Source organism: Scleropages formosus, chromosome 17, assembly GCF_900964775.1.
Source record: "Scleropages formosus chromosome 17, fSclFor1.1, whole genome shotgun sequence".
Classification (NCBI taxonomy): domain Eukaryota; kingdom Metazoa; phylum Chordata; class Actinopteri; order Osteoglossiformes; family Osteoglossidae; genus Scleropages; species Scleropages formosus.
In genome coordinates, this window is record NC_041822.1 from 6,376,233 (window position 1) to 6,395,897 (window position 19,665).

General features: G+C 44.2%; 4 protein-coding genes across 7 annotated transcripts in view; 1 reads left to right on the forward strand and 3 right to left on the reverse strand.

Annotated features, from left to right (window-relative positions):
• The window catches only part of LOC108938627 (rhotekin-like), a 52,880-nt gene extending 52,605 nt beyond the window's left edge, over positions 1–275 (reverse strand). For both annotated transcript variants that reach the window (XM_029259489.1, XM_029259490.1), the window contains exon 1: positions 43–275. In XM_029259489.1, coding sequence (XP_029115322.1) covers positions 43–177 — 135 coding nt within the window. In that variant the 5' untranslated portion in view covers positions 178–275. The remainder of the gene's footprint in view (positions 1–42) is intronic.
• Positions 276–4,826: 4,551 nt separating this feature from the next.
• smn1 (survival of motor neuron 1, telomeric) lies at positions 4,827–7,767 on the reverse strand. Of its 2 annotated transcripts, none has more exons than XM_018759070.2 (9): positions 7,628–7,767; positions 7,067–7,138; positions 6,662–6,781; positions 6,350–6,547; positions 6,088–6,258; positions 5,717–5,788; positions 5,395–5,505; positions 5,102–5,185; positions 4,827–4,957 (listed from the first exon to the last, which is right to left on the reverse strand). In XM_018759070.2, the coding sequence occupies exons 1-8, from the start codon at positions 7,673–7,675 to the stop codon at positions 5,129–5,131; spliced, it is 849 nt and encodes a 282-aa protein (XP_018614586.1). In that variant the 5' UTR covers positions 7,676–7,767; the 3' UTR covers positions 4,827–4,957; positions 5,102–5,128. The 2 variants fall into 2 exon arrangements, with proteins under 2 accessions (XP_018614586.1, XP_018614584.1); XM_018759068.2 differs by having other exon boundaries at positions 6,088–6,261.
• A 40-nt stretch (positions 7,768–7,807) lies between these two features.
• hspb11 (heat shock protein, alpha-crystallin-related, b11) lies at positions 7,808–10,601 on the forward strand. 2 transcript variants are annotated; one of them, XM_018758873.2, is made up of 5 exons: positions 7,812–8,025; positions 9,322–9,428; positions 9,885–9,953; positions 10,338–10,381; positions 10,463–10,601. In XM_018758873.2, exons 1-5 carry the CDS (start codon positions 7,943–7,945, stop codon positions 10,562–10,564), a joined length of 405 nt encoding a protein of 134 aa, XP_018614389.1. In that variant the 5' UTR covers positions 7,812–7,942; the 3' UTR covers positions 10,565–10,601. The 2 variants fall into 2 exon arrangements, with proteins under 2 accessions (XP_018614388.1, XP_018614389.1); XM_018758872.2 differs by having other exon boundaries at positions 7,808–8,025; positions 10,338–10,601.
• A 536-nt stretch (positions 10,602–11,137) lies between these two features.
• On the reverse strand, positions 11,138–18,609 carry mccc2 (methylcrotonyl-CoA carboxylase subunit 2). Its single transcript, XM_018758871.2, has 17 exons — positions 18,361–18,609; positions 17,801–17,867; positions 17,189–17,273; positions 16,945–17,046; positions 15,914–16,041; positions 15,668–15,780; positions 15,450–15,563; positions 14,996–15,060; positions 14,526–14,625; positions 13,971–14,066; positions 13,759–13,831; positions 13,566–13,642; positions 13,193–13,259; positions 12,890–13,046; positions 12,629–12,743; positions 12,407–12,492; positions 11,138–11,645 (listed from the first exon to the last, which is right to left on the reverse strand). Exons 1-17 carry the CDS (start codon positions 18,490–18,492, stop codon positions 11,528–11,530), a joined length of 1,695 nt encoding a protein of 564 aa, XP_018614387.1. The 5' UTR covers positions 18,493–18,609; the 3' UTR covers positions 11,138–11,527.
• Between the last annotated feature and the right edge of the window lie 1,056 nt (positions 18,610–19,665).

Here is a 19,665-nt window from a genome sequence, read left to right on the forward strand (position 1 = left end):
GCCAAGCGCCTAGACAAACCGGACGGACGGAGGTACCACTACCTGCGGGCTGTCCAGGAAGAGGCTGCGCGTGAAGCGCCCCCTGCGGATCTCCATGTCCAGCGCTGAGCCCCGAGCCACGGTGGCTCTCGACGTCCGCGTTCGGCACAGCATCACGCGCAAGGACTTCCTGCACATGAGGTGACAGTGCGGTCCCGTCGCGAGGCGTCCGTCGAGATGGTGTCCCTCCTCCCTGTCGCAACGCGCGGCCCCCCTTCGCTCCTCTTTCCACAAACTAGTTTGTCCGGGGAGCTTCGGCACAGCGCCTCTCCAGCAGCTCCCTCCGCTTCGGGACCCACTGGCTCTAGTGCGCCCCCTGGCGGCGAGAGGACGATGAGCGCGCTGCAGGGAAAGCGACCGCGCGTGGGACTGCTTGTCAGCCAGACCCTGGCCCAGGGCACAAGGCTGGGGGGGGGGGGGCACACCCAGGGCAGGACACCAGTCCATCACAAGGCACCCCAAGCAGAACTTAAACCCCAGATCCACCAGAGAGCAGGACCCAATCAAACCCACTGCACCCCCCTACCCCTTCATAGGGCTGGGTAATTTTACTGGAGCAATTTAAGGATAAGTATCTTACTCAAGGGTACAACAGCTAGAGGTGGGGATTGAACCTGCAAGCATTGGTCTAAAGGCAGCAGCTCTAACCAGTACAGTATCAGCTGCCCCATTTGGGACTAAAGCCCAGAGCCATGAAAGGGCCCCTCCTGCTCCACACAGGGACATACATCACACACTCTTGAGAGTGTGTGTGTGTGTGTGTAAAAATGCAAATGATACTGTTGTCAGTATTAGTCAAAGGGAGATGTTGTGAAGTCAAAGTCGTCACTTTTGCCACTGTAATAGTTTAAAATGAGAAAAACGGTGAGAACACTGAGAACCTAAGGACTGCAACCTAACAAAGAGAGAGTGAGAAACACGTGGAGTGTATTCCTTGGCAAAGGCAGAGGACGAATGTGTTAGAGGGACATGGGGGGTCGAGAGGAGAAGGAGGGGAAAAACATGGAGCCAAATAAAGGGGAGACATCTTTCCCTAAGAAACACCACGGTAACAGTTACATTTTCAGCTCCGATCAAAAGCCCGTTTTGTACTGTGGTCTAAAGTTAAAGCTGGACGGAAAACCCAAGAAAGGGGCTTCCCTCACTCGTGTGTGTGCGTGCACTTGACACGCGAGACATTCAGTGCAGGTGCAGGACACTGCTCGGCTCACGCTACTCGGCAGCAAAAAGCCAAGAAAAATGAGTGAACGAACGGAGAGGCCCTTCGGTCCACCTCGGCTCGGTGCCTTAGTCGCTCTAGCAATAGGGACTGAACCTGCGAGAAAAGTGCGGAGCTGCGTCTCAGAACTCTTTCCCACCCATTCTTCCCTGATCTCCTTTGCGCTTGATAAGCATGAACCATGTTACCTGTTTCAAAATTATACGGCACTACATATGTGCAGCTACTCGTGCGACGTACCCTGCTTTGTACTGCGGTGTGTGACAAATCGACTGCATTCAGCAATCAAGTTTCGGGTGGCATGACGAGTAGCGCCGCTGTCTCACGGTGCCTAGATGGTGCAAGAGGACATGGGTTTGATTCCTGCTCAGTCTGTGTGGAGTTTGCATGTTCTCCCTGTGTCTGCTCTGGTTTCCTCCCACACTCCAAAGACATGCTGTTGAGGTTCATGCATAGTGTATGAGTGACAGAAAGAGAGAGTGTGTGTTCTACTGATGTATGGATGAGTGACCCAGTGTAAGTAGTGTATCTAGCAGTGTAAGTCACCATGGTGAATAAGGTGTGTGGCCTAATAACACTACATAGAGTTCAGGGGAAGTCGCTTTGGAGAAAAGGCTCTGCACCCAAATCTCTCATTCTATTGGTGCGATGAGCTTTTTTACTAAGATGTCTGTGGCTTCGGAGAAAAGTGTGTGCTGCGTGAATAAAGGTAAGTGCGTATGTACCGTATGCACATATGTATGAGTGAACACTGTCAGAAAGAAGTGTGCTGACCACAGCAAAGGAGGTGCTGAAAAGAACCCCGAAAATGCGTTTGAACGACTGTTACGCGCTGTATGTTCGCCATCAAGTTTGTGCCCCACGGCTCACGAGGCTCCACGGTGCTTCCAGGTTTATGGAATTTACCACAGTTTCCTGTTTTGCTGCTGATTCAGGAACAGTCTGGAAGGGAGCTGGTGGCCTGCGGTGTGTATGTGTATGTGTGTGTGTGTGTGTGTGTCTGTGTGTGCTGCCATTCATTACTGCTTATTTCGGGGAGCTTTTCCTTTCATTTTTATCCTAAAAAACATCAGGGTTCCTGGCAATGTGGCTGTAAAAGATTCTTGCACATTGATAGCCATGGGGGTGGGGGTTGCACAGGGGTTCGAGCTGCTCTCCTCAGCTTTAAAGGCTGCAGGTTCGAATCCACCCTACTTTTGTAGTAGCTCTGAGCAAAGCGCTTTCGCTCCAGTTCTGCAGCACAGATGAGGCAGCCGCGCACGTGGGTCGGTGACGGCGAGGAATCGAACCCCCGACACTGCTTTGGGAAGGAGCGAGAGCTACAGCGATGAGCGCGCACAGCGTACGCCTGTGCTCTGCAGTACCTTCGCTCAGGCCTCCCCTCTCTGGCACCGTGTGCCTTCCTCCACACGTGCCCTCTGGGGGATGCGATCATCTGATTCCAGAGCAAGAGAAAGAGTCCTAGCGATGGAGTAGAGGTCGGCGGTCTAAGCGACATGTCAGACGTTACCGTGCTCACGCTGCTCTTCTCTCACCTTTAACCCCAGCCATGGTTTTAGACCATGTGACCGCGGTATGACCGCGACGCCAGTTCCTCCAGCCCTTGCGTTCAACGTGTAACTCGTACTTAGAAGGGAACGGTGTAATAGCGCTCAAACACAGCACCGCGGTGCAGAAGAGCAGTGGTTGGTTCAGCGGACACGTTGGACGAAGGGGCCTCCGGAGGAGCCAGTTGTGAGCAGGAGGGAAGAGAAAAGGCGAAATGCGAAGCGCTTCGCTCTTTCCACAGAAGGAAAACATTAGCGCTGCACTCGACGGAAGAAGGCGGCTCACTTTATAATAAATAGTGCCGCTTGTGGCGCATTTATAAATAGACAGAAACCTCCTTTCCATTTTGGTGCCAGTCCCTGCAGTAAAAACAAGTGCTGTGCGGAAAAGTGCGGTAAACGGGCTGCGGTGCGTGAGTTTACTACGCTTTTACTTTGTTCTCTCTCCAGAACCGACACTGTTCAGGCAGTCTGGATGCAATTACACTGAGTTTTGCTTTCAGTACCACAGTAAAAGCCAATACCCGGGTATAAACGGCGCAGCAGTGTCACCTACTGGGAGAAGGTCGGGTCGCAACGCAACTGCAAACGTCTGAATCTCCCGAAAGTCTCGCTTCAGCCGTGGCCAAAAATATCGGTACCGCAGTGCTCTTTAGTAAACAACGCATTTCATCTGGAATCTTCCCAGGGTGTGTTTTCAAGTCTGTCATGCTGACAACATTGTTCTCTTTTCAAGGTCTTATTTTATTTGCTGTAAACACAGATGTGCGCTCCACCAGGAACATTTAACATGGTCTCATCTGTCCACAGGACATTTTCTCAGAGACATTTTGCCATGTTCAGGTGTGTTTTGGCAAATCACAGTTGGGCTTTGATGTCTCTCAACAGAGTGGTCTCCCTGGCTCTTCTACCATTTCGCCTCCTTTCATTGACTTTGTCACAGATGGTGTGAATTGAAACTGTTATACCTGGTGTCTGAAAGTCATTTTGAATCTGAGTGACACTTGATAGAGATGTTTTCTCCAACATGTGAACAATCCTCTGCCACAATCTTTGATCACATTTTCTCTTGTGGACCCATCCAGGGAGGTTGGTTACAGTGCTGTGAGCCTTAAGCTTCTTGATAACATTATGCATGGTAGAAACAGGAGCAGAAAGTTCTCTGGAGATGGACGTCCAGCCTTGTGATTGTCCATACTTGGCTACCATCTTGTGTCTAACCTCCTCAAATGATCCTGTGGTTTTTTTCCTCTTCTCCATGCTCATTGTAGCACAGAGTAACACAACTGGGGAGAAAGAGTCCTATTCACTCTTATAACTGCCCGAAAGTTATTTTTTATTGCAAACACCCAACACTCACCACTTTTGTCCCCCATATACGCAACAACGTCCTGTATATTAATTTACTGTCTTGTACTCTGTTCCGTGTTGCACCATGGTCTCCAGAAAAACAACATTTCATTCCACTGTATACAAGCTACATAGAGGAATGACAATAAAAACAACTTGAACTTTTGAGTTCAGTTCCAAAATAAGGGAGAATCACCAAATTATTTCCACTTGTAGAAGGTGCCAATAATATTGTTCAGGCCATTTCAGGATTTCCTGTTGAATAAGCTAAGGTTTAGCAAATTATTCAGCTTTTTCCATTTCGTTCTACCGTTTTTTCTTTTTTTTGGCATTTCTTCTGGAAAGTGTTGCCTGAGGGCACAGTGGGTAATGCTGCCACCTCACAGCCCCTGGACTGTTCAGACAAGGTTCAATCCAGCAGTCTGTGTGCAATTTGCATGTTTACACCAAGTCTGCGTGGATTTCTTCCTACAGTTCAGGTGAACTGGACAAGTGTACCACCCCATGGTGGCCTTGCACCCAGGGATTCTGGGATAGGCTCTGGACCACCATGACAGGCATCTATCATAACCAAGTGAGTTTTCTGGGGAAAAAAAATGTGTGCACAGGTACCAATATTTTTGACCAAAACCTGTGACTGTGATGAAACCAGATCTGAGCATGAATGGCCTTTTCACTTGCTTTATTTACAAATAGAAAATGTAAGTTACATAAAAAGAGCTATATGATTTTGAAGTATCTGCTTTGCCCCTGTGATTCTTATCTTCTCAATATACGGCTCTCCCTGGGAGAGACAAAACACCTAAAACAGACAAGACACACAACATCATTTCACTTTTACTTCAGAAAATCTTTGGGGCGAAAATACAAGCAGCAGGTTTTCGTTCTTTGAAAATTAAGCAATATTATAAATAAAGGTGTGCCATCTCCTTGACCTCTTACTTACCAGGCAGAAGCTACAAGACATAAGGCCTCATTTGTGCTGGGAATGTTTTCGTGAGGCAGCCTCCTTTTGAGCTTGTTTCAGTCCCTGTTAAAAAACAGGTAAATTGTAATAGCAAGGTGGACACAATCCCAAAGATCAGTTAAATAAATATGCATAAAATGTATTCACCAAAACTAGTAACGGTCAAATAATAGAACAGACCTATTAGCTGAAACAAAAGTGACGAGGGAAAAGAACATCTGGATGTCAAGAATGAATGACAAAACCAATCAAGCAGTAGAGAAATTACACACCAGGTAATAGCCCGTGTGGTAACCGCTCATGTACCAGGCGATCAGCATGCTGCTCAAAGCTTCATCATCTTCCAGGGTATCTGGACTCATTGGAGGAGGAGGAGGAATCATCTGAATGAGACAAGTACACAGGTGCCTCAGATTTTTTTTTTATTATACTCATGTTATGTAATGGTTTGACAGTACTGTGGGGTACAGAGCTCATTTTCTTCCTTTCATTACAGTGCATCTGGATGAAAAGCAGGTTGTAAACAGAACTTCAGAGGAAGAGAGGTGGAAAAACTGATTTCTCCTTAAACTACAACAGTTCAACAAGCCTTACAGGTGGTCCATATGGAATCACTGGAGGCCAGGCAGGAAAACCAGGTGCAGGGCTGCCAAGCTTTGGCTCATTCTGGAAACAACAATGATGTTTGAATTGTTCATGTTTTAAAGTACAAGCTCTTTATACATCTGTACTATACACTGAGATACACAAGATTTTTATAGGCAAATGTAGCACCACAGGTACAATTTGGTCACCTGCACAACTGTGTTCACGAAACCACCACACCAATCAGTGTTGTTTGAAATGTCAGTAAAATAGAAGGCAAAAAAAAATAAATCTTCCAGTGACCAGTTTAGAGTTCATAATACATTCTAACTCACAGATATGGTACTCCTGATGACAGGTATATTTTAGGTTGTGCTTACCATCCTATAGCCTGGTACTTGAGGAGGAGGAGGAGGAACATTAGGGAAGCCAGGGCTCCACGTGGAGGGCCCAGATGAGTCTCTATGTCTTGGTTTAGACCTGTGCTGGTGGCTTGACAGAGGCTGGACAGATGATTTGTCACTTTCATCAGTAGAAAAGTGGCCCTCTTTCTGCTAAAATGTTTACAATATAAGTTTACACATACTTCAGAAAATAAAAACTTGTTCATAGCAATATGATGTGACAAATGCAACACTTCACCTGAGAGACATCTTGGGTTTCAGCATCCTCTTCATAACTCTCAGAGAGAAGGTCTGCTAGGTTCTGCTCTTCCTCATTCCCATAATCAGCGTAGACGACCATGCAAGTCCCCTTCTCGTGGTCTATCGAGGAGACGGTGGCCGAGTACAAGTTACCGTCTTCAGACCAGAAGGCCCAGCAGGCATCCCCAACTTTCCACTGCGAGGTGACAAATGTAACAGACTCAAGGTTGACAATGATCATCAAATTTTGTACTTAAAAATTACACTGCAAACTGAGTGCAAAGGTCAGCACCAGGTGGTCATACGTCACCTGTTTGTCAGGTAGGGCATTACTCTTCTTCCTGCTTCTGTTCTTTTTGTTGTTTTTCCGTTTCTTTCCAGGTTTGTCTTCTTTGACGGTTGCTGGGGTCTCCTCTCCTTTTAATGCATTCTAGCAGTAGATTTACATCCACGCAGATGTTACGGAACAACTCACGGTTGCAGAAGGCAAACGGCAAAAGATAAAACGGAACTGCTGTCCAGCAATCATGAAGGACTGTCAAAAGGGGGGTGCCTGTACACCGCATTAGTGCGACTATTATTATTACAGCACTTGGAGTTATCAGCACGGATTCATCATGGTTAACAAACACAAGTGGAGATTTACAGCATCATGTTACATGTATTGGCACTACAGATCAAGTGCCAGTTGTTCCCAAAACTAGGGATTAATCACCTTAAATGATGCAACGGCCTTGTCGTAGGCCTTTATGAGAGCCGTGTCATCCCATATGTCGGAGTCTTCACTCTGGGGGACAGAGGGGACAGCGGATCAGGAGGACAGCTTCTGCAGTTACTCGAGATGTTAGCAAATCCAAATGGGAACAAGAAGCTGCACTCGGACAGCAGTCCTGCGTCTCTTCCTGAAACTCGCTTTCCTTAGTTCACGTGGGCTGGGGGACCGAGGGAGGCTTCAGAGGAAAAAGCATCCGTTGAACAAGCAGATCATGCCGCACAGGGTTACAGTTACTGAATAGTTCAGCTCTCTCTGCTGCTCTACTTACTGTTACTCTGCGCTTTCCTCCAACGCGACGTAATCTATTGCAGCAGGCCAAATAAAAGAGTGATTTGACACCAGACGAATATTGTGAGAGAAATAAATGTTCTGTAAGGAAGTTACGCACACAGGCCTGGACTTACGTTACGTAAAGCTTTTAGTTTAATTAACATAATTAAACACATACTTTTAAAAAATATATATATCTTCTTACACGTGGTTTTATAACAAATCACCAACCTGTCCGCCGCCTCGGCAGAAAAGAACTTCTTTATACCCATTTGCCATGAGGGGTAGAGGGGGGAAAAAAAGTGTTTTTTTTTTTTTTTCCTTCTTCTTCACGGGAAAGTGCTAAACACAATGTAGCAGCGCGCGCAGGCGGTCGCACAGCCAGTGACGCGACCTCTATAATGTGTGACGTGTGAAACTGCGACGAACCATCCGGGCGTGCGCGTCACTTCGCTTCGCTTCGCTTCGCTGCTTGGCAACGGCGGTTTCGCGGAAGCGTCGTTCGGCTTTTCAGCGGGTTCGGCTGTTCGCTGTCGGTCGTCGAACATGACGGAGGACGGAGCGGCCGCCGAGGTGGTCTTGGTAACGTCCGGAGATGAGAAGCACCCGCCGGAGAACATAACGGACAGGTAAAGCCTGGGCTAGCTGGCGAAAATGGTTGCAGTGCTGTTAGTTTTACATTTACATGTAACATTTAGCAGCAGCTTTCTCCAAAAGCGACGTACATCTCAGCAAAACGTACAAGTGTATGCAAAAGAGACACCTGCAGACATGTGATGTGACTCAAGTAAACCTAGATTTGTTACCTACCACTTGCTGCACCGAGGTTCGTCGTTCAAGCAGGTGCATAACAGGATAGACAAATCCTGATACCCTCCCACCATTTTTTTTTTAAAAAAAATATATTAAGATACACAAACAATACAATGCCGGAGTAGCGGCTGAATAAGGCTTATAATCTGGGGATGATCATGAAGTTATGGTGCATGAACATTTTTACACCAAACATGAGCTGGAGAGGTCTTCGGTGAAGTGAGTCTGGAAAAGGTGAGTTTCCAGACCCTTCTTGAATGTAGGGAGTTTCTGCAGTTCTGAGTGGGGGGGTCATTCCACCACAATGGAGCCAGAACCGAGAACCTCCGTGCTTTAATTTTCATGTGTGGGACCACCAAGCGGGCAGATGTGGAAGAGTGTAGCCATCTGGTTGGGGTGTAGCAGTTGATCAAGACCTGTAAATAGCTGCATTTGTAGACAATAACCAGGGTCTTGAATTTGATTCGGGAGGAAGCCAGTGCAGAGAAATGAGAAGAGGAGATACGTGGGAACGCAAATCAAACACAACTCGTGCAGCAGCATTTTGTAGAAGCTGCAGAGGTTTGATGGCAGTAGCAGGAAGGCCACACAGGAGAGAACTGCAGTAGTCCAGATGGGAAGTCACTATGGCCTGGACAAGTAGTTGTGCAGAGTCAGTTGTGAGGTAGGGACAGATCCTACAAACATTATGCAGGATGTATCTGCAGGACCGGGTTGTGGCTTTGATGTGCTGAGAGAAAGTCAGACTCGTGTCAATTGTTACTCCCAGACTCTTAGCCAAGGAGGTAGGTGAGGTGAGTGAGCTGACCAGTTTGATCGAAAGACGTGACAGGGGGACAGGCCAGCTGGGAGGTGAAGAATCTCTGTTTTGGAGAGGTTGAGTTGGAGGTGGTGATCAGACATCTATGAAGAGATGTCCGACACACCAGGTGGAAAGGAGAGGAAGAGCTGGGTATCATTAGCATAGCAGTGGTATTTGAATCCATGGGGGGCTATGACCGGACCGAGGGAGGAGGTGTAGATCAAGAAAAGAAGAGGACCCAATACCGAGCCCTGCGGAACACCAGTTGAGAAAGGCAGAGGAGAAGGTAAAAAAAGAGCTTCTCTTGCAGAAAGATGGAGACCTTCTGGATGTCCACGGGCATGTTTCCACAGGAGTTCATCATCCGTCTGAGCAGCGCCGTCAAGATCTCCCTCATAACTGTGCACAGCTACAACGGTACGACTCACACTCGCTTCTGCTTTAAACTGCTAAACCAAGAGCTGCGCACTACTTTAAACATAATGTATGCATGTTTTATATCAAGTGCAGTGCTGTTGTGCACACCGTGCTTGCGCTGGCTGGCCACTGGCCAGGGTGCGCGTGGTGCTGCCGTTGAGTAGTAGCGCTGCACATGGTTACTGTGACAAACACTGCTGCTGGACCACGTGACTTGCACTTGAGCACCAGGACATGTCTCGAACCTTGTTTGCTCTCTGTTGCTAAAATGAATACATGTAAGTGTACAGTAGCTAGACATATGCTCTACACATCATATTCATGTGCCCACTTCTTTATGGGGAACGAATGAGTGAATAATGGAGCGGAGTGGTTCTCCACATGACCTTGTTGCCATAACGAATCATTCTCTCTATGGCTGTGGCCTTTCCTCATTGACCCCTTTTCTCCATTCAGTGAGGGATCTTAAAATCGAGAAAACCACTTCAAACGACATCACAGAGTTTGAGCCTCTCGCAGAAAAGGGTGAGTGTGAACTGTCCGAACTATCAAGCGATGTAAAAGAACAGATTTTAAGTCTTTTTCAGAGACGTGGTGGTTGGCCCGGTTGTATTTTCAGTTGGGCCAACATGTAGCACCTATTAGGTGCTTAGTCTGAACTGAGAGAGTAAGAATACCCTGGTGTATAAATGGGTAAATCACAGTAAAGTTGATCCTCTAAAATTGATCCTTTGGACAAAGATAGATAATGAATAAAATTGGAGCTGCCAGGTATTGATTTTAAGTTTGACTCCTGTTCCCAGGCCCTTCTGGGACTTGCACTCAGATCACTTCCATCAGTAAATGCACGGCATGGTAAAATATGAACATATAATGTCAACAATTTTACTTTGTATTTTTATCTTGTAGAATTTGAATGTACAGAAGGCCATCTTCAAACAAATGATTTTTCTGTAAGTAAAGCACTTTTAGACCTAGGTGATTTATGCTATTTGTGTAGATACTGCGATAATTGTATTAAATTTCTTTTGCAGTTCAATGCCACGACCGCAACACGCTTGCGGTTCATCATTACATCAGGATACGATCATTTTATTTCAGTGCACAACGTGACTGTTGATGGAAAGTATGAATAATGTTCGTTTTTTTAATGGGCAATTAACCATTTTTAATTGTAAAAAAAATCAAAAATACATGTAAACACTTATCAGGTGCTGAAAAAAGGTTAAGGGATTTTTTTTTTTTTTTTTTATAACCACAGAAATCATAAATTTCAAACATTTGGCAGAATTCCTCCCTCCATCACATTTACAGCCCCAGAAGACATTTACCTCAATGTCTGACATTTCATTTAGTTGCATTAGTTCATTTTGTCATTTGATTTAGCTATAAATCTTCATACAGCCTTAAATTAAGGTTTGATATTTTACTGCAAAATGTAAATTTACTTTTGCTTTACATGGTATAATTTGTTAGTAATTTTGCTTTTCTACATAGTAGCTTTCATGATTTTCCCAAAAAAGCAGTTGTATTAAATAAAATATATTTAGAAGAAATTTTTATAAATAATATACTACATAGTGGTGGTTTATCTTCTTGAAATTGGAAGTGTTCTAGTTCTGTGCCTCTTATCAAGTGCCACAGAGCCTTTCATGCTTAATTTAAAAACAAGGTACTGTATTTTTCTTGATCCTGAACATAAGACCCACTGAGCCAAACCATAAAGTCCTTTATTTTTTCATAATTAACATAATTTGCTTTTAAACATAAGGACAGACATCTTTGAATTAGCAAATCAAAATCCTAACAGTTAAATGCAGAGGGAATGAGGGGGAATTACCACAGGATCTCAGTAACTCACTGATTTAATAAGACCTTTGTCTAAAGTGACTTACAATTTCAGTTTTATATACTGCTATTTACAAATATTTACCCATTAATGCAGCAGGCCAAGTTTTCTGGAGCTGCTGCAGTACTCAGTGGCAGGAACAAAGGTTCAAAACATGGGTCCTTTGAGTGCAAGGTGATGGCTTTAACTACCTACGCTACCTGCTCCCGCTTGCCAAGGTGGAGAAGCAACCCAAAAGCCCTCTGCAGAATTACATCCTGAACACTCCAAAGTGGGTTTTTGTCACCGGAGCATTAAGTGCAGCGCCAAGACTGAGTCCCAACACAAGTCTCGTGTCAGCTGGGTCGATGATCCCATCATCCCAGAGTCTGCAGACAAGTGGAGCCAGGAAGGAAATGGCACACGTAATGCTCAATTTAACAGCGAGACATCATCATACCCTCCAGCCAGGCAAATCATATATGTTTGCTGGAGGCCATATTGTGTATGAAGGAGTTTTTGATGTGGTATGTGCTGCACTGAGACACTCAAGTGATTGTGAAGTTTTACACCATGTGCTATACAATGAGTAGAAATAAACAGAACACTGCTTTGTAGAGCATAGTCTTGCACTTTCTTCTGGATATTAAAAGTCACAACTTTTCATAAAAGATGTACTTTTCACTCAAGAAAAGTAAAAATAGTTAAGTCATCATTTCATTTACATTTATTTAGCAGACAATTTTCTCCAAAGCAACTTCCAGTTAACTCTATGTAGTGTTATCAACTCACACACCTTATTCTCCAAGGTGACTTACACTACTAGATACACTACTTACAATGGGTCACTCATCCATACATCAGTGAAACACACTCTCTCAGTGTCACTCACACACTATGGGTGAACCTGAACACCATGTCTTTGGACTGTGGGAGGAAACCCACGCAGACACGGGGAGAACATACAAACTCCACACATACTGAGCGGGGATCGAACCCAAGTTCTCTCGCACCACCTAGGCGCTGAGACAACAGCACTACTTGCTGCGCCACCGTGCTGCCCAGTTCTCAAAATGTATTTAAAGCACCAATAAATAAAGTACTAAAATATGTTAATCTTCTGAGAGACCCACAGAGAAGTGTAAGTTACCTGGCACTGGAGTAATATGGACTTCCTTCTTCTTCAAACCGCTTCACTATGGGTTCCTTCATTGCTGCTTCCTGCTCAGCTGTAAACTGTCATAACACAGAACTGTGGTCCATTTCTAGCTTATAGGATCTTGTATACCCTGAAACATTGGTGTATATAAAACTACATTATCTGTCTAACTGGAGCTCAGTGAAAGTGCAGCTACAGTCTGCAGATACTTACTTCTTTTCCCTCTCGTGCTCTCTGGTCCTTTGTGATGGTGGCTAGAACGGTGGCAGCCTGCTCCCCACCCATCACAGAGATCCGAGCGTTGGGCCACATGTACAAGAACCTAGGGCTGTATACAGGAAACGTGGTATAAGACCCTTGTCTAAGGTAAGCTTGCAACACCATTAAAAACAACAGGGTACACAGGTCCTTTTCAAACTGGAACACCTAATGTATTTTCACTGTAAAATAAGACCAAGTTTTTGTTCCATTTACCTGTAGGCCCTGCCACACATGCCATAGTTGCCAGCACCGTACGACCCTCCAATAATTACTGTGATTTTGGGTACACTGGCGCAGGCCACTGCTGTCACCATCTTGGCTCCATCCTTAGCTATTCCCCCAGCCTCATACTCTCTACCAACCATGAAACCTAAACAAGACAAAACAAACGTAAGTTAACAGAGCTTGCAGATTCCGCAAAATGCAGAATAAAACATAGTGATTTATGTTAAATATGGACAACAAGAACTGATTTATCAATTTCAAAGTTTCCAACAAAATTCATATAGTACTTACCAGTAATATTCTGGAGGAAAATCAGTGGAATATTTCTTTGGCAGCACAATTCAATGAAATGGGTTCCCTGGGGGGGGGGAATTACATAAAAATATTGTAATTCATGTCACTTCCTTAATGAGCAACACACTGTACATACAGTTAAAATATTCAATAAATTTACTTCATAAATAAGTTGCCAATGTAATACTGCAACTTACTCTGTAGTCACAGCCAGGGGAAGTATTCTTCTAATGTTATTTCTACACAGTATGTGACTACTGACAGAGGAAGTCTGAACACAGATAATACTGGAAAGATTAAAGAGTTTAAGGAAAAGTAAGTTCATGTACAAGACTGGAATGAAAAGCAAAGCAATGTTTCAAATACAAACTTTCTTTGCAGATTCTGAAAAGAGAACTCCATTGTTTCCAATGATTCCCACAGGGTAACCAAATATTCTTGAGAAGCCTGGTCACAAAAACAAAGAATTGCAAGCTGTGATGGTTTGGCACGTGCACTGCGTCCAGGAAAATTCACAGCAGAGTACATCGTGACAAGGATGTAGGATTGGTGTTTTTCAGTACCTGTAACAAGAGTATCTCCATAGAACGCTTTGAACTCATCAAATTTGCTTCCATCCACTATTCTTGCAATAACCTGGAATTAAGCATGCCTCTGTGTATTAACTATTGACATCTAACCATGACGGAATTACGGAAAATGGAAGTTGAACAACACGAATCAGTAGGTCTGGGGTTATTTTAGAATAATAAACAAAACAAACATGAATACATACCTCTCGAATATCAAAGTTTCTTTTTAAATTGTCCCCAACGATGCCGTAGAGCTCATCAGCTGGGAAAAGGGGAGCTTCAGGGGGCTCCACTGTGACCTGAAAGGACATGAAATTGAGTCTAGAAACAGAATGTTCTGCATCAGAGTGCTTTTACTAACAATTAAATCTCCATATGAAAAGATCCATCACACTGCTCAAGAAAAAGGTGTATTTCTAAGTACAGATGAATGGGAAAACTGGACTTACTTAAAACATCCTGCAGAGAGAAAAACACAATACAGGAACTGGTGTGTGAACAGAAAGGTGGTGGTGTTTGTGTGTCTTTATTCTGCCCCACAGCTATACATAAATTTATGCTGCTGTCTGAGCAGTCAAAGAGATGCTGATGTATTAGAAAGGATCACACCACATATCCTTCCACAGCTTTCACATTAAAATAAGGACAGCTGATTCAGTACAAGATCTTCAGACAAGTGACCAAACCATGGGATTTCACAATACCTTTCAAACTACTTTTTCTTGTACTGCATCCAACCTAAAATGCTGCGTACTTACATCCATTTTTTTCATATAGTTGAGGTTTCGTACAGCTTTTCGAGCCAAATGGAGAGCATGATTGTCATCCAAGGCATAATGGTCAGTGACACCAGACTTCCTAAGGATCAAAAAAAAACACTGAAATCACAAACCTTTGCCTCCATTTTAAACAGTCAAAGCTGTGACAACAGCTACTTTCAAATTAAAAATTGTTCATACAGTATTCAGTTTCTTCTTTTTACATCTGTCATTCACTTATACTGTTTAAACAGGCTAAGCCACATCTGTGTGCTGGTACAAAGTATGTTTGTACAAAGTTACTTGTTTAATACTTTACTTTGTGGGTTTAAAATCAGCTTCACAAATTTATGACTGTATGGTTTTGTTTCTAAGATACTGAGGGTGTAAAGAGTTTGCAGATTTTTAAGAACAGAACTGTGTTTCACAAGCCTTTCAATGTATATGAAACATTGAAGCATATCTTAAACCTGCAGTGAAGGTCAGCACCTCCCAGGTCTTCAGCAGATACCTCCTCACCAGTAGCTGCTTTTACCTTTCAAGACAAAGAAACAAGATTGTTTTTCTACACCGATTTTATATGTTTACTCTTTCAAAGCATAAAAGACACAGGAAAAAACAATACTTAAATATGATGCCAGAAAGCAATACAACATGGAGCTCAGCAGAGCATAAACATCTAAATAATGTAATACACTGAAATGAATCAATCTTTTTTTAACAGTCTCAAAAGATCACACTGGGAAACACATTTTTGATATTGAGCCAGTTATTGGCACAGGAAAAAAATTATTGCCCATGAGTACTCCATTGATCACAGGAAAAAATAATTAAAAATTACTGTAATATCTACCACCACCACCACAAAAACCACACAGAGAATAGTGTGATGCACTGTGGCACACTACAGCAAATACCACCAACCAAAGGAGGCCCTCCAAGAAAAATGGTTCCTTGTTTTCGCACAATGACGCTTTCATCTGCCATGGCAGGGACATAGGCACCCCCAGCTGTACAGGAACCCATCACCACTGCTATCTGCAATACAAAGCACAAACGGAGGAGCTATATGTTGCCTTCTATTACCATCTCTAATAAAAGAATGGGAAAGGTGAAATCTGTGCCAACCTGTCCATGTGTACCTGCGCTAAGCCTTCAGAAGACAGGCGAGCTTGATTGTAGAAGATGCGTCCAAAGTGATCGCGGTCAGGAAACACATCTGCCTGTCTGGGCAAGTTGGCCCCACCAGAATCGACTGTCGATTTACAGTGTAAACAAGAAGCCAAAAAAAGAAACTTTATTATGGTCACCATTATTTATGAACAAAACATTCACATAATGAATATTAATAGAGCCTCAGTAAGTTCAAGGTCCCTGATGACACTCACCCAAGTATATGCATGGTAGGTGATTTTGCTGAGCTATTTCTTGGGCCCTGAGGTGCTTTTTGACTGTAATCGGATAATAGGTGCCTCCTTTGACAGTGGCATCATTAGCCACTATAACACACTCTACCCTGAAATGAGACCCAAGTGCATATTATTATGGAATGCATTTGTACAGTATCCACTACAAACAGCATTAACTAAAGACAGAATACTTTTTAATCACAAAAAAAGTTAAACTTAAAATACCATGAATTACCAATTACTATAAATTCCCTACTAGGTGAATTAAATAAAATCCTTGAATCTTTCACAAAGCAGGCAAAGCTAAATAATTGACTACAGAGAAAAATATCAAAACGTTATTTTAAACACATCCTAGAATGAGTACTTCTGATAACTATTTTAAAATGACTCATGCTTTTTCCCCCCCAATACAAGAAGCATTTTTCAAGGAATCAGCAAAGATTCAGTGAAAACTTAACATTCTTGTGTTTGTAATTAAATTACTAACCTATACTGACTGACATCTTGGGCTGGATTACAATGTTTTACATGATTACAATCAACTTCACAATGACTGAAGCATTGATACAGCAGGTTATGCTTACACTACCAATTCAGGGTAAGCACCATGATCGAGGGCACTGGAGCAGAACTGTGATTCAAACCTGCAAACCTTAAGAACTAAAGACAACAGCCCTAACCACAACACTACCTACTGCTCCACATATGACTCACCTAACTAAAGAGGTAGTGTAGTGGTTGTTGTGCTCTTAAATTCTTAAGCCTTTCAGGTCAGACTCTCACCAACTAAACTCACTGATGGAACTAGAGCAGCTGTTAGAGCCACCGTCTTTGTACTCGAAGGACCCAGGATTGAATCCTACCTCCTGCTGTGGCATCCTTGACACTCACCCTAAATTGTTCCAGGAAAAAAAAAAAAAACACTGCCCAGCTGTATAAACGGGTAAAAGCACCGTAAATAGCTTTGCATAAAAGCATCAGCTAAGTGAACAAACGTGAAGACTTGCCCTGAAACTCTACCGATCCCTGTGATGATGCCCCCAGCTGGAACCTCCTCTTTCCCATACAGCTGATATGCAGCAAACTGAGAGAACTCCAGGAAAGGGGAGCTGTGCCGGAGAAATGCATATTTGCAAAAACATTAAAACAGAACACAATCTATGACACCAATAAGACTGGAATCAGATGCGATGAATGCAGACAGATGAAGGCCAGCAGCAATCTTGCGTGGCTCGCTATGGACAATCGTACCCTGGGTCAAGGAGCCTGTCAATGCGCTCGCGGGGCAGCAGCTTTCCTCGGGATGTGTGCAGGTTTCTGGCCTTCTCTCCGCCACCTAAGGTCATCAGTGATCATTAAAAAGACAAAAGACACACACACACACACACACACACACACACACACACACACAATGCAGCGCTGGGGCTCTTGCCAAGGAACCTCAAGGTGACATGTGCAGCATACAATCTACTGGGCCCTCATGTCAATCCCTGCAGGTGAGCTGGTTTATTATGAACAGAAGAGATTAACCCTTTACAGAGCCACTCCTGCAATGTAGCATAATGTTTATATGTATATCAAAAAAAACTACTAGGAAGGTGATTAGGAATCAGCGATTTTCTGGTGAAGTTTTACGCAGCTACTTGTGTGATGAACATTGGTGCACATGGACGGTGGAAATAAACTGACTGTACTTAAGAATCACAGTCTGCATCTAGTGTCTCTTTCTGCTAATGCAATGGACACATTGTATTTTCTATGAGATGTACGTCGCTTGGAGGAAAAGTGTCTGCTAAATGAATACATGTCAGCGTAAGAGGAAAAAGAGAGAACACGTTCAATAAGGACTCCAGTCATTCTCACCGAGTTTGATTTGTTCTGCTTTTGTCTTCAGTTCCTGGACGAGTTGTTGCATTCGCTCATAGTTTTCCTGCAATGACACACAAAGTCTTTGACAAACTAGTGACCTCCAGTCTCACCTCCCAACTTGCGGACATAACATAAGACACCTATGTCAGTCTGTTGCCGTCAAAACACAGCAACTGCAGTGGAAAAACTGATGTTTACCTGAGCAACGCAAATTTGTTCTGTTGCATGATTACCTAACTATATTTCACGACATTTCTGCTGAGAAATAACCGGCACAGTAAGTCACCAGGTGAATGACAATTGTCGCATGTATGAAATTACTATTAGCTGCACCAATCAAAACTACAACCCGCTACTAAGACCACTTTCACGGTTACTCGCGTTGACGAGACTCCGGGGCTCCTCCGCGGCCTACCAGACAGCTTGTCGGGTAACGAAAACGCTCAACCGAACCTACTTTTCGCGGGTGGCAAAACGGAACGTGGTGCCCTACGGTCAATCGACTCCCGCGGCTACCCGTATTCACGACAGCCCGAGGCTCCTCCGCGGCCTACCTGATAAAGAGCCGACTGCGGGTCGGGCGGCGAGCCGAGTGTCGCTACTTTATCGCCGTGGTAGAATCGACCGCACGATCCAGACACGCAGCGAAGCAAACGTAGCGAAGGTCGGAGACTTTGCAAAATCATCCTTATCCGTTAAAGTAAAATGTAACGAGAAAAATGGAGGGAGTCTGTGTGTAGGAGCGTGTCCGTCCACCGTGGAGGGCGGAGAGGAAGGAGTTAACTGCGTTCACACTGAACGTGGCGCCGGGTCCCACGAGCCGCCCATTGGCGCCAGGGGCTGCGCCTCAACGCCGTGTACGGTGTTTTGTTCTGAAAGTGTTCCCTTGATTTAATAAAATAAAATTAAAAATCATATGTTATTTACCCATTTGGGTAATTTTTACCTGAACAATAATAGTGCTTGAGTCAAGGCTACTACAGCCAAGGGGTGGGGGATTAAACCTGTGACCTTCAGGAAAAGGCAGCAGCTCTAACCACCAGTTGCCCAAATAACTACTACTCAAGTACTTGTACCACGTTTCTTGGGTTCAAATTTTGTTTTTTAAGGTCAGCTCTGGGGTTTCAAAATGCAACAGCAAGGAGGAGCTGGAAAAGCGTCTTGTACTTCATACAGCGGCCTGTTGCTTTCCTCTCGGACCCAGGTTTGAAACCCAACTCCTGCTGGGCCTGCACCCTTGAGAAATGTACTGGTAAAAACTATCCTGCCAAAGAAGAGGGTAAATCATTTTATGAAGCTGTGTGCGCAGATATCGGGTCAAAATACTACTCAGCTGTCAGGTTTCTTTGATTCACACAAGCCACATCTTTCTGCCAGATGTTTTAATCCGGTAAAGCATTTGTACTATGTCTATGCTATCTGTATTATAGGCTACTATGGCTTTCCTCTAAAATTGGGAAAATATGTTGACAGTGTTTAAAAAGTGCCCTTTGGTTGAGTTCAGTTTCCATCCCCTTGTCCTGGTGAGGACTGAGGTGAAAGCAGGCTGAGAAGGTAGGTCCAAACCTTCCTCTTCCCACCAGTGGTCCAAGCACTTCCAAGCCAGCCAAGAGTTATACTCTCTCCGTCATGTCTTCGGTCTGCCCTTGGGTTGCCTCCAAGTAGGACGTGCCTGGTAAAACTCTGGTGAGAGTCGACTAGGGGCGTTCTTACAACATATCAGTATCAGCACGGGTTTTATTCTCCGAATCACCTCGGCTGGATCCTCTCAGTCCGTACGAGTGACCGATATGTGATCATTAACAAGTGTATTGATCAAGGTGGGATGGAACTCTCATTCTTGGACCCTAAACTCTGCT